At 42.3% G+C, this 14,350-nt stretch overlaps 1 protein-coding gene across 1 annotated transcript in view; it reads left to right on the forward strand.

Moving 5' to 3' along the window:
- Nucleotides 1-13,983, forward strand: part of TMEM178B (transmembrane protein 178B) — a 222,463-nt gene extending 208,480 nt beyond the window's left edge. The window contains exon 4 of the mRNA XM_032105823.1: nucleotides 1,225-13,983. Coding sequence (XP_031961714.1) covers nucleotides 1,225-1,475 — 251 coding nt within the window. The 3' untranslated portion in view covers nucleotides 1,476-13,983. The remainder of the gene's footprint in view (nucleotides 1-1,224) is intronic.
- Nucleotides 13,984-14,350: the final 367 nt, after the last annotated feature.

Genomic DNA, 14,350 nt, shown 5'->3' on the forward strand with positions numbered 1-14,350 from the left:
GCTTTGGAAGATTGTGCTGGTTCAGGGATGGGACCAGGGAGAAGAGGAGATTTGTCACCAGCAGCTGTTAGTGAACAGGACGTGCTGCGCAGGTAGCACACTTTACCTGTTACTGATCCATGCATGAACAGAGAGAGGACACACAGGACTGACCGTGTGTGTCCTGTAGCACGAGTCCCGTAGGTTGCCTTCTGTGCCCAGGGCTCTCCAGGCAATTCAGGGAGGCTACAAAGGGAGGAATTAGAGAGGAAAAATAAAATACCAACTTCACGCTGACTTGAGTCGTTATCTCTTGTGGCAGGTGTGTAACATCTGTATCTATCCATTATTTGGTGTGTGGGTGAAAATTGTGACATTTCAGGAGCTCAGAGTTTAGCTTCGATGAAGCTGGAGGCCAAAAATCAAAATTAGACTCATCTGGGTGGGATAAAGTTCAGCTCATCTGATACATGTGTCTTTCCATAACACCACCTGACAGAGTTATGAAGTTTGTCCTCGCAGTGTTCTCAGGAAGAAATAAGAAATGAAATATTGCTGCAGAGATGGAAAACAAGAACAGGATATTTTGAAGATTTCAGCAACACTTCAGAGGGCATCTAGATTGAAACTGGAGTCATGCAGAGGGCAGAATCTGAGTTTTGTGAAGGATTTAAAGATTTTTACAGTGATATTTAAAAGGAGACTGTATAATGAAAAATTCTGTATTTTGGTATAAGAAAAGCATGAAGAAAATCTCCCATGTAATTTTAAACATATATTTCAACAGAGCCAGAATATGTCAAGTATACTTTAATATTCTATAAAGTCTATCACTGAAAAATCAGAATCAAGCAAAAAATTCAAGGTTATTTTCCCTCCCAAAAATGTCAAAACAAGATTATTCACTCTGTATTTGTCTAAAGCAAAGTTTCAGAAAAATCAATGGTTCCAGGAAGCATTCTGGTTCCCAAGGGAGTGCTCATAATGAAAAACTGTTCCTGTTGAAGTTTCTCCATACAGCTCTGTTCAGCAGCAGATCAATATTCAAGGCTCTGGTGGCACTCAGTTCTTTCCCCATGGAGCCTCCAGACCAAGCCATTCTCTATACAAACATCTTCCTTTAGGCACTTCCTTACCGCTTGCACCAGCTCTTCTCAGGCAGCTTGGAAAGGGGTATGTCTATCACTCTTCTAACTTCTCTTTGTTTTTTTCCTTCCTCCTTCTCCCCTTCCCACTCTCCTCCAGGAACCTTCTGCATCATTTCACTGTGCACGTGCGTGGCTGGAATCAACTTTGAGCTCTCCCGCTACCCCCGCTACCTGTACGGACTTCCCGACGACATCAGCCATGGCTATGGCTGGTCCATGTTCTGTGCGTGGGGGGGCCTGGGCCTCACTCTGATCTCTGGCTTCTTCTGCACTCTGGCCCCTTCTGTCCAACCTGTCCCCAGGACCAACTGCCCCAAATCTAGACCTGAGAATGGGACAGTGTGCTAAAACAAATAGCAAACAAGTACACACACACAGACATATATATATATATGCCTATGTATGCCTATACATGCATATATATGTATATATAATTATATATATATAAAATCTCAAATTAATGCCAGTGCCAAGGTAGAGCTGAGTCCAACATGGCACTCACATCTCCACTGGACTCTGTGTTGCTTCATTCTTTCTCACAGCGATGGGAAAGCTTTTCTCTCACGTGGCTCTTCCATCCAACTCTTAACTTCAGCATCATACCTTAGAGGTCGAATGAACCTACAGTTGCATCTACCTACTGCCATTTGGGAGGGGGAACAGGGGATCCATGTGGGGAATCTGGAACCAGAATCTGTACAGGACATGGTGGGGGCAGAGGCATGGGGGGGATGACACAAAAAGCATGTCCACTGCAGCCAGAAGGGAAAATGCAAACAGAAAGCAAAGGAACAAATGAAGCATTTGAGCCACTTCAGCAACGTACCTCCTCAAGGCTATTATGAGAAACCCATCCACTTTCTTTTTCTTTCTAAAACAAAATTACAGGAGCTTGTCCTGTCATTGGTTTTGGGGTTTTGTTTTTTTTTTTTTTTTTCTCCTTAAAACGCAGAAAACAAAATGGACAGAATGTGTGAGGAAAAGTAGAAAAGCATTTTCTCTTTGCCTGCCAAACTTTAGAGAGATGCAAACAAGTGAAAATAATAATAATAATTAATATTAATAAAATACATCTAAGAAAATAAAACCAGAAAACAATAAAAAACTCCAAGAGGACATCTCAGCGGACTTTCCAACAATGCGGTTTTAATCTTCCAGCTGCCTTACATCCAGGCTTACAACCGAGGCTGAACTGCTAATGTAAATGCAGCAGAAGGCCTTTTGAAAATGCTGTGATACATGTGTGTATAACTTTTTCTTCCCTCTTACTTTATTTATTTTTTTTAACAAAAAAGAAAAATTTAAAACATTGCAATGTGACTGTCCACTAAACCATCCATGCTGTGTTTGTGGCCCAAGACTGAGGCACCGCAACGGCAGAAGCGGGAGGAAAGCCGTCAGGTCGGAGACAGCGCATCTTCTCTGGTGGATTTCAAGAGATTGTTTTTTTTTTCACGGAGCTTCGGGATCGTGGATCCAGGGGAAGACTGGCCAAGGAGAAGGGAGGTGGGGGGAGGCCTGGTAGTTGTTCTTCCCAGGGATTTGCTGGAATGGGATTTCATCAAGTTTCTGCTTTGGATGTTTGAGACAACTGGGCAAAAGCCATTGTGGAGGAGGGAAAGGGAGCTAATTTCTGTAAGAGAGAAGTAAGAGATGCCTCTCATTTTGTTCATGTATGCCAAATAAGACCTTCCCACATCTTGTCTTTGGAAACTGCCTGGTTCACTGGACATTTCTCTCCATCTGGGAGAACTGTGTACAGATGGATGTGAAAGGGTCAGATGCAGAGAACAGAGATCCATTTCCCATGAGCTTAAGCATTGTATGATATAACTGTGAATCTGCAAATGGAACTCTCTCTCTTTTTTTGGTCTTTCTCTTTTTCCTGCTACTCCTCTTCCTATTGTCTCCTTTTTCCTTCCCTCTGCTCTTCCCATTGTTCAGGTCATAGGTCCCAGAAGAGCTAAAGGAACAGCTAAGTCTGGAGAGGTGGGTGAATGCCATTAGAGGAAGCAAAGCATTTTGGCTGTGAGGACAATGGGTCCTTGCAGGGTACCAGTGGCTGAGGGAAAGGTGGGGAAGAAGGGCCAAGGATGTAGCCAAAGGGACTCTGAAGAAGGATGACTGAATTGCCATATATAGGAGTGAGGGCACCACTGACAAATATGCAGGCAAAGGGAGACAGGGCAAAGAAAAAAGGTCTCCCCAAAACCAATCCAACCCAACATGCTCTTAATTCAGGGAAAGTTCCAGCAATCCTTTCTTACGTGATAGCTGCACGGTATCAGTCCTCATAAGTCAATAAAAAGTCATATTCTCCATCTAAAAAAATCTCACCAGGAGGAGGAGCCTGTGCCTGCTGCACAGAAATGCAGGCATTAATTTCCAGGTCATGCCATTTACACAGCTGGTGAAAAACAGTATTGCTTGGTTTAAAAATATCCAGCTAACAAATAATTCTTACACATGTAGCTTTATTAACAGTGCTCAAAGAAATGAAGTTTCTGGAGGGCATGTTGGAGTAGGGTAGATTTGGGTTTCTTCCATTCTTGCTCAACTACCTAGCTTTTGCTTTCTGTTATCTACAGATTCCCCAAACATGCCAATGCCAGCTGCTAAGTCAGTGTGTTGCCACTGAAGTGCCATTCCTGTCAACTGAAGTTTCACAATTTCATTTTCCATTAGATGTGACCAGAGAAATTACTTACTTATTCGAGTTGAAAATACAAGCCTTTTGAAGAAACTTCCTTTTAAAGCAGATTGTTTTATTTATTTTTTTTCTGGGAAGGTTCTCAAATAGAGTGGTTTTGAAAAGTTTTGAAATCATTTGACTGCAAGTGCCTACTTGGTAAGGAGGTTGATGAATTACCATTGAACAGAAGAAGGAAATTTAAAACAAAAACAGCCTTGGAAAGCTAAATGAAACCTGAATGCAGAAAACCAGTAACTGGAAACCAAAAAAGACCTATAAAAATTGTCCATTTCTTCAAAGCATGAAAAATTTTGAAAGAAACAACTTCTCGGTAAGAAATTATTAGGAAAATTACAGCTGTTTCATTAAAACAGCTTTGAATGCAAACTTTCTTCCTCCTCTGCAGTGCTGAATGCGATAGGAAAGGTGTTTCATGTGAATACAGATATCTGGAGTGACACAGGTAAACCAGATTCTCAGAGGTACCTATCTGGAGTCCACCATCAGGCCCTGTGGCAGGCAAAGCAGTACAGCAGCTCCTGCGATGATGTGTGTGGTCCATGAGTGTTCACAGGGCGTATTCTTCTACAGATACAGTTTTGAAAGAGGTGCAGCAGGAAGATTTAAAGAAATGGAAGTAATTTTGCTGTTTGATGGATTTTCAAAGGTTTCCTTTTTTTCTGCAGCTGGCATAAAAACAGTTTTGCCTTGATGAAGTATTCTCTGATGGTGTTGGTTTACAGCTGTATATAAGCCTGTGTGTCCGTCTGTGTGTGGCAGTGGTGAAGAGGGTTATGATTACTTTTATTTACAACAGAAAAGTGTTGACCCTGAATCTTTGGGCCAGTTCTGTGATTTCCATTTGCTCTAGCATAGAGTCTGTAAGGCCTGTGTGGCTGTGAAGCATCTTAAAAGCTATGGGAATGTCTGAAGCAGCAGGTGGTCATATCACCTTAATCTCCAACTGGACCCCCAAAAGGACCATTTGTCCAAACACCAGTTCTCTCATCATTGCTTTAAGTAAGGGCAGAACCCTTTTGGGAGATTGTGATCTTCCCTCTGTGCTTCTCAAAGAACTGGGAGGAGTCCCATGTGCTTCCATACCCCTGAATAGGGGTCTCAGCCCCACCACGCCTTCCGTCGGCTCAGACTTGTCTTTAGAGCAGGGTTGATCCACAATACATCCAGATCCAAATTTGTGATGCTTCGTGAGCTGAAGCACACTCACAACTACTCTGAGTTTCTGCATTTCGGGGAGGCTTTGAAGTATCTTTCTGAACAGAAATTGAAGCTTTTTGACTAGTGCATGGTTTCTTAGTCGGAGGAGCACCTAATTAGAAATCTGTTATCAGTGATCCCAGCATCATGGGGCTTGACCCTGTCCCTCAGAACTTCTCTGGCCAAGTGCCTAAGCATGTGCTTTACTTGGAGCATGTGACTAATCCCCTTAACTTTGGTTGACTACTCATATGCTTAAAGTCAAGAATGTGCTTTCCTGGATGACATTCAGCTTCCTGCAGAGTCCAGCCCACGCTCTTCTTTTCCCATCATTCCCTTGTAGCTAAGGTGACACTCTGTCCTAGCCTGAGCAACCAGTATGTTCTTGGTCTCCCTTTCCGTGAGGTGGAAATACAGGATCCATATTTGGCAGGCTCTTCCCCACATGTAGCCTTTCATGTTGCACTTCTGGGACAACACATCTCTATGCTCCAGAGACCACAGAGCCACTGGAGTGCAGTGAACACAGATATCCTAAAATGCCCATCCTAAGGATGCAGGATGAATTGGCTCAAGCCACTGTGATCTGCAGGCTGATGTTTTGTGTGTAGTGACTCCATTGTGTTGCCCTGTGACTGTAACGAGTTAGCTACAGGGGTTCTGCTGTCTGTCCCTGCTGGGACACTACATGTGAAGGGGCTGTGTGGCAGGAGCACATGTGCCCTGTATCCTGTGTACCCTATAGACACCTCCTTCCTCAAGCTAAAGCTGTTTGTGTGTTAAATTTCCTGACCCATATTAGCCGCCTGTATATATCATCTATCCCTTCTTGCTCTCTGCAAACACACAACTTATCTTTCCTCATTTAAATACTACAATCCCTCCAGTTCTTCTTCTAGTTGGGCTTTTTTTTTTCCTTCTACCCCAGTTGCAAGTGGATCACAAACCACCAGTGACCAGAGAAATTTCTTTGAAATATTGCTTTTGAAAAATTGTCATTACTTTTTAAAATGTTATTCCAGCTGCAATAACAAATGAAGGGGGAGGAAAGCATCCTCAGAGTCCTCTAAAGAGAGGATCCTCATCCTTCCCAGAGTGAATTGTGAGAGTGCAGGTATTCCGCTTTCCGGTGCATGCAATTCATTTGGGACCATTTTTATCTATGGCACATTAGCTGTGCAGTTCACTGGATGGTGAATAAAGCAAAGTTGGTGAAGGAGAGGATTGATGTGCAGGGGGGATCTCAGGTTCCCAAGCATTCCTGGAAGACTGTGTCTCCACGGCTGTCCATTTACCCACCATGCAGCACCTCCAAATCAGGCTCCTCCCTGGAGCCCCACTGATAAGCAGAGCTCAGAAGAAAATCACTGTAATCTGTCCTTAATTCTTGAGTGCCACACTAACTGCCAGCAGCAAAATGGAGGGAAAAGAATATGTTACCAAGTATAGCTTAAATAAAGACATGCATTATTCAGGCCCTTTCTTCTGTGTGTCTCTACATAGGCCTAGAAGGGCTACAGGAGTGCTCAGGCACATTCACAAGAACCAACACTGCATTTCCTTGCTCCCAGGTTTCCCACTCCTTCGTGGTCCACGCTGCTGTGCTCATCCAGCCAGCAAGGGAAGACTCAAGGTGAAAAACTGAGACAGCTCTGAATGTTTGCCAGGTACCAAAAGAGTAAAAAATGGGCATGAAACACAAACAGCATGCAAAGATTAGTGACAGATGAATTTCCAAGGTCAGGAACCAAAGTTCAAAAAAGCCTAAACTTTAATTGCAAACTCCAGGCCAGATCCATAAAATCTTGATTCTGCCAGTCTAAGGTGAAAACTCAAAAACCAGGGCTTAGCTCAAAACTTACAGTCCCTCTGTTTCCAGTTACAGCCAGGAATATAATGCAACTATTCCATAGTCTGTTGAGGTTCATAGAAAGCTCAGGTGCCTTAGAAAATATTTTAGTGCTGTCTTGGTTAACACTGAAAATGAAATGTGTGCTTGCACACTCACAGTATCTCTTCTTTGGCTTTAGAAAGAAAGTCATCAGATGCTACCTCCCCTCCCTCCCTATCAGCCCCCAACTCTGATTTCAGGTTTCCATCCTGTCTGCCCCACTACACCCCAATCCTACAGCCTTCTTCAGAGCCTTAGTTATAGATTGCAACCTTTTTACAACAAATGCTGCTGGTGCCCGGGGGCTCTGACAAGCTCCTTGTTGACATTAGTGGGAGAACTGGAGCCTGGTACAGTGCTGTCAATTGAATTGCAGTACGCCTTGCACATGTTTAGGATTTAACTTGGAGAAAGAGTCTGGATGACTGCCTCAGTATAGGCTGCAACAGGGAAATGAAATGCTGGTCACCTCTAGTAAAGCACTCCAGAATCACAGATCAATTGTCCTTCCCTTGCTCAGGGAAGACTTTCAGTGAAAATATCAGTCTCAGATAGGTTATCTCCAGGGGAAAGTGGGGGAGTGAAAAAAAGGAGACCCAACAGCAGTTGCTATAGGTCAAAATTGGTAGAATTCTGTGAGGATAATCCAATGTCACCCACAGCATCATCAGCAGGAATTGTCAGTCCCTTGTGGGACTGCACTTTTATATTTTTCCTTCACTGATTAACACTCCTGCACAGTGGCAAAAACTGACTTCAAAAGTTTTCTTGCATACAGTGTGTACACATGGGCACCCTCATGCCCTTCTTTCCTTAAACACACACGTGCACATTCCACAAGATGTGGATGCCAGGAACCTTTAAAAGTGTCCTACATAGAGAGAAAATACATAGCAAAATGCAGCATAATTGTTTTCCATTCTTTTATACTCAACTCAGGAGTTGCAATGCAATTCAGATGCCATCTGTGTCTGTGTTAGGTTGTGCGTGCAGATCACATGGAAACTCTCTGCTGAAGATGCATGAGGAAGCACAGTACAACTGGGGTAAATTTGGTATTTTCCATCAAAAAGTATTTGGATATTTAAGGAAGAGTTGCCAATGTATCCCCTCCAAAGCAGAAATGTTTATGATCTCTTAGTGTAACAATCCCACTGTGCCAAGAGGCAGTGCTATGGCAGGACACCCTGAGTCTACAGAGGGTTTGTGTGGGCTGTCAGCAGCATGAAGACTGCAGTTAAAGCTGCTGGGCACAGCAGGGAGCTTCACATCCCGTGGATCTGAGCCCTACCTGTGGCAGCAGGACACAGGAATACCTCTGTAAAGGCAATTCCTTCAAGTGGCCTTGTTACTATGCTGGCAGGTCAGAAATACCCAAGCAGTAACAGTGATTCTGCAGTAGGTGAAATAAAGAATAATGTCTTCAAAAACCTGAGGATTTTGCCCCAGTTTCAAAATGATGTAGACTCCAAGGAGTGTGAATCAGTCATGTCTTAGTCTCCTGGGGCCAGATACACAAAACAGCCTCAGCATCCAATTCTTCCTTAGATGGTGAATAAAACACTAAATACCTTTGGTGCCTACATATTTTTTTTAAAAAAACATATATGCTCCTAATTTGCTTAAGCTCTTGTGATGTTTTATCTCAAGAAGAGTTTTCTTCTGGCAGTAGAGCATAAGGCTGTATTTTTTTTACAAAGAGTTATTAACAATATAGATCATAAGAAAAATGTTTGAGTAATCAAAACAACAAAAGTGCAGCCTTAGACTATTCAGTTAGAGCATACTGAATTATTTATAATTCCTGGGCACCAACAGCAATCACAGATATCTAATTTAAACTGTTACTATTTTTACTTTGCAATTTCCATCACTTAGAGTGTTTATATCTATATATTTGTGGTTTGATCTTTTGCAGGACAAAATTTCCCCTACTTACACAGAAAAGCATATTTGGGAACTTTTGAAGGTATTTTTCTGCAGTAACTTGAATTATTTTAGAGCATTTTGAGGCTTAGTATGACAGACTTTACAACTTTGGAAACTGTAAACTGTACCTAAAGTGGGCTTGAACTTTCAGTTCATTCTCAAGTAAAATTCTCTTTGATTAGAGGTCATTGGAATCAAGGAGAAATGTGCTTCATTAGCAGATATAAGACTGGGTCCTATTTATGTGTATGTGTGATGAGGGGAATTAGGTAAGGGGGCTGCACTTACATGTCAGCCCACTTAAGGATCTTTTGCATAGATGCAGGAAAAGTCACTGCTAAGTCACTCTAACTTTCTACCAATCTCCTTTTGTAAAAAACAACCATTATACTTGTGTGTGGCTGGAATAAATCAGTAGTAAATGTAGCCCATGGGCTGACACACATATACTTGTAAATATGTGTTATATTGTATATATATTTGTAAATTTATGAAAAATGTCCATATCTTCATGATTGCCTGAAATAACCTGAGGTTGATGTACAGAATTTCAGGCAAAGGACTGTTTCTTTTTCACAATCCTCACATATCTCAGATTTAAACCAAAACAAATGAAAAAGTACTATTTCCCGAAAATCCTAATTTTGCCGTTGCACCAGTTGAGGAGGGGTACCACACTAAAGTCAGCAGCATGCACATCCACACATGTACATCCAGTCAAAGGACTGGGTCTCAAGGGCTTTTTTAAGGAAAAGGAATAGACTGAAAAAGCGACGGTAGAATTCTGTTCAGCATTAGCTCTCTCAATTGATTTTCTTGTCCTTTGTTGGGAGGCCCTTGTATGGATGCTGTTGTTCTCATTAGGTGTACATTTGGGAGAAGCACTTTTGTGGGTGACACTGAGCTGCCCAAAGGCCGGGATCTTCTGACCTGCCTTTGTCCCCATTAACCTTCGGCACTTAACTGAGGTCATTATGTTAATGGGCTCATCTCCCTTGGCTTCTTGTACAGGCAGTGAAGAGAGACAGTTGCTTACAGGTGGTGACCCAGCAAAATTGACATCTAAGTCAGCTTTAGGAGCTCCTTCTTGCTTCATGGAGTGACCACTCACCTATCTTGGGTGATCACAAGATCTTAAAAGATCTTAAATCCTGGTGAGGTGAATCAGGTACCTAGTGCAGAAGAGCATCCATATGGAGATCAGCTGTGTCTGTGTGCTTCGGGTGCGTGTCCTGGGCTCACCTGTAAAACAGAGGTGTTCATTGTGAAAGCCTGTTGGAACAAAAAGAGATGTTCACAATAGCCTTCCCCTGCCAAAATGCAACATGACTGCAAAGGATAGGGCTTGTCCCAACCCCTGGAAATAGCATTTGAGGTGAGTGCCTTGTGGTGGCCTCCAGGCACGGACGACTGGGTGGTCCCAGTGCTGGAGGTCAGAGGTCTTTGGTCTGAACTCTTCACCTTTCTCCGCCAGTCCTGGGCATTGCTGAAGCAGTTCAAAGAGTGAATTTACATCTTATGAGTTTGAGCAGCTGAGCTGTTCAAAGGTTACTTTTCTTGCTTTATCCCTGAAAAAGTCATCTAGCTGGTAGTGATAATCAAAAAATTCTCCTTCAAGATACAGTCTGGGTAGTTTCATATTCTTTTTTTCAATGTTAATAACTGCTTTACAAACAGCTTACATGGAGATTAAAGAGATTGCAATTTCATCCCTTATTGTTGGGATTATAGTTGTCCTCAGAAAAACCAAACTGAGGACTCAACAAGAGGATGAACTGTGGCTGTATTATTCAGAAAGCTGCTCTGATAAGGCTGAACGTACATCTCCATCTCATGGTGAGAGTCTCTCAGAGCCAAAATTTGGAATTGTATATTGATAGTGAGTCTATCCAGAAGGACCAGCAATTTAATCCAGTATTAGAACTTTGGAACTCTTGTGTAGTCCCATATATTACCTGAATAAAACAAACACAGAGGAGTGGGAAAATTAAACTGATTTCTGAAAACTCTAAGGTTTAATGAACTTTGGATCTTGTACCAATGTATGGTCACTACTATTTGTTTCTACAACTAGATTTAAGTCAGTGATTTGACAATCTTCACCAATCTCTCAGAATAACTTTATTTTTAAAAATACTGTTAAGGTTTTGACAAGAGGAACTTTAGCTGACCTGCAGGGACCTGTAAAGTGAAGATTCAATACTGTGTACTAGTACTTAAGGAAAGATTTTAGCTAGAAAGTGGAAGATAAAGCTGAGTTCCAGGGATCAAGTGTTATTTTTCAGCATGGTACTACCTTGCCCAAGCTGTAGTGTATCATCCTGACATTCTTCTCCTGTTCTCCCTTTCCCTTTTTTGAGGAGTAAGATATATATCTCTGTCTCCCTCTCTTCCTTTTCCTCCCTGTGTATGAGAATACAGACATGCTTCCTGTAAAGACATTTTTCTCTAAATCTCATTCCATACCAGCTCTTGCATATGTGACTGTTATGTTATTTGAGATGTCTGTGAAAAAGAAATAAAGGCTTTAAGAGTGAACTCTGGAAATGAGGAGGAGCTTGAGAATATATGAAATTTAAGAATACAGCACCATTTTCTGCAAGATTTTTCAGAATGTTCCTAAATACTCATTATCACTCTCCTGCCCTCCCTCTCTGTGAGAGGGATGAGGAGGGTACTGGGATGTGGGACTCTCAAAGGTTGCTCTTTTGGGAAGAGATGGGAAGCCAAAACTGTTGACTCACTGTGTCCCACAAGGATTTTTCAGATGTTTCAGAGTTTTAGTGTCAAAGAAAACCTCCTTTTAAAAGGCGATAAAGTCAATGCACAAAATCATGTGGGAGGAGGCTCTAAGGGGTGACTCTGTACCAGTTTATCTTTGTTTCCCGTTCTTTACAACAGTCCTGTGTGTCTAGCCATGCACATTCTCTCCCTGCTGCGTTCATTTTGCCAAGGTGTAGCTTGCCAAGAGGGGCCTGCCTGACCTCTCACCCCCATGATGCACTTGGATTATCTTCTTGGATAACTTTCCATTTTCTCTCCAAAAAACCCGTCTCACCTCCTAACAAAAGCCATAACCACTCCTGTGACTGCTGCTGGGAGCGAATGCCCAGGCTCCATGGCCCAGAGCAATGCCTGGCACTGGAGTGATCCTGGGGCTGAGGAAGGAGAATGGGTGGAGCTCTCAGGCCATCACAGCTCCAGGGTGACCTTCCCCTGCAAGCTCCCCTGCTGCTCATGAACCTCTTGGCCAGTTCAGCATGTGGCTCTGTCTCTCACTCCCCTGCTTCTGCCCATGGGAAATGTGTGTGGATGTGGCAAAACACTCCAGTGTGAGGGCACAAGCATTGGGTACAAGGGGCAGGGGGAAACCAGACTCACTGGACTCCCACCATCCACAGTAGGTACATGTCATGAAGATATTTGCTCTTCAGGATTTCTTCTGCCCCAGGTAATATTCAGCCTAACCATGTGCTACCACACTGGCAAAAACTTTTTGGAGGGTTTCCCTTTCTTGACTTCCTCATTGGTCTTTTTTTCCTTATGATTTTTTTTTCTTGCTCAGAAGAAATGAAGCAATTCCCATAATCATCCTTTGATGATGATAAAAGTTGCAGTCATCACTGTTTCTAATTGACAGTTTGGGAGGTTTAGGATAATAATTCACTTAAATGCCTGCAAATTGAAGTATGTCAGCACTTTCCTAGGACATTCCCAAGTAAAATAATATGACTGGTACAAGACATTTGTCATGCCGGTACATCTTGGCCAGCTGTTTATGTTTCCTCTAAGTGCAGTACAAACACATCAAAGCTGGATTAAGAAAGACCTAGAATGCCACAATACTCAGGCATATTCAGAGAAATGCAGCAATACATTGCATTTATCTGGCACTTATCTTTAGAAAGTTTTACAAGTCCCATCTGACCTGTCTGAGGCAGGTAGGTATTATAGCCATTTTGGAGATGGGAAGCCAAAAGCCTGGGAAAAGACCTTCTGTTCAGTGGTTTGATGCCCCCTCACAAGTTCTACCAGCTGCAGGTGGAGCCTTCTCTTTTCAGCACTTTTGAAAATCTAGACTGTAGCTGGGTTTATTCAAATCTGCAGTGGCTGTAAATGTGAAAGCCAGGATTAGGACACTCAGGATTCTGATTTCTTCAGAGCACTGCTACAGAGCTTTGATCCCACAAAGCACTTGCCTAATTTCAAGCATAAATCTCCCATTAAGGATGCTATTGCCATGCTTAAAGCTAGGCACATGCCTAAGTGCTTTGCTAGACTGGGAATTACAATGAAATATATAAAACTTTAACATATTTTGAAAAGTCCAGAACTGTGTCCATTTCTGATTATGGTTTGGGCATTGTAAAGGATATTTGAACTGTGTATGCAGCTGCTCGACCAAGTGGAGCACTTTTTAGCCAATACACACAGAGTTTTATGACTTTTGGGTAGTAACAGCCAGTTGTCAGAAGTAATAGAGAGTGACATGTCCTGTGAGGTTGGGACCTCTGTGCTGCTAAGAGGTGAAGTGGCTCCTGTGGCCATCGGTGCTAACAATACATCAACAACCACTGACTGTTTTGTTAGGTTGTTCTGGTGAGATGTGAGTGTGGTGGCTAATTTCACAAGTAATGTGACATCAAGTGTATTGTACTTTTCCATTTCTTCCTGTAATCTGTTGCAGCAGAGGTGAACAGAATTTGTTTAAACATGAAACAACCCCTAATTTCTTGTTCTGTTAATCGAAGGTGCTAATCTGCAGACACATGTGTGTTTGTGTACGTGCATCACTGTTTGCAGGACTGAGGCCCTAAAAGAACATTTTAGTGGGAGGGTTGAGATCAGGGAAATAATAGGGGGAATGAACAAACCCCTATAACTTTGAAAGACAAAAGTTGCAGAAAGCATCACAGGACTTTATTGAAAAACTGGCTACATCTTACAATTTCCCTTTTGTTTTGATTTGTTTTGGTTTTATTCAGATTGGCACAGAATACTGTATTTCCATCAATTAAAATCTTGTCTGGTAACTAACTAAACAACTTGTTCATGGAAAATTAAAAAATAAATAAGTAAACTGTCAGTTGTGGAATGTAAACTGATTAAACAAATAAAAAAATCATGTTGTGTGTTTTAAGAGGTTGTGTCTGCTTGTGTCCAGAGCAGGACTGGACACCACTCACCATCCCCATCCTCACTGAAGCAGAGCAAAGAAAGAGCAAAACTGGAAGGTGGGTGGTGTCTGAGCTATGGGGTACTGGAAATGCTCTTTTAAAACAAACAATAATAAAGATTAGACAGCTTCTGATCAGAAACACGGTATGAAACATTACAGACACAACCAGGATCTCAGCGTGATGGTTTATGAGGAGGTTTTCTGTCTGTCATAGAAGGGATTGATTCCTGCTGGAGCCTTGATGTGAGAGTACTGCATGTACTCTAACACCATTAATCTCTTTTTGGAGCCACTTAATGTGTTGAAGCCTGTGA

The sequence above is a fragment of the Corvus moneduloides genome, chromosome 4 (assembly GCF_009650955.1).
Source record: "Corvus moneduloides isolate bCorMon1 chromosome 4, bCorMon1.pri, whole genome shotgun sequence".
NCBI classification, from domain to species: Eukaryota; Metazoa; Chordata; class Aves; order Passeriformes; family Corvidae; genus Corvus; species Corvus moneduloides.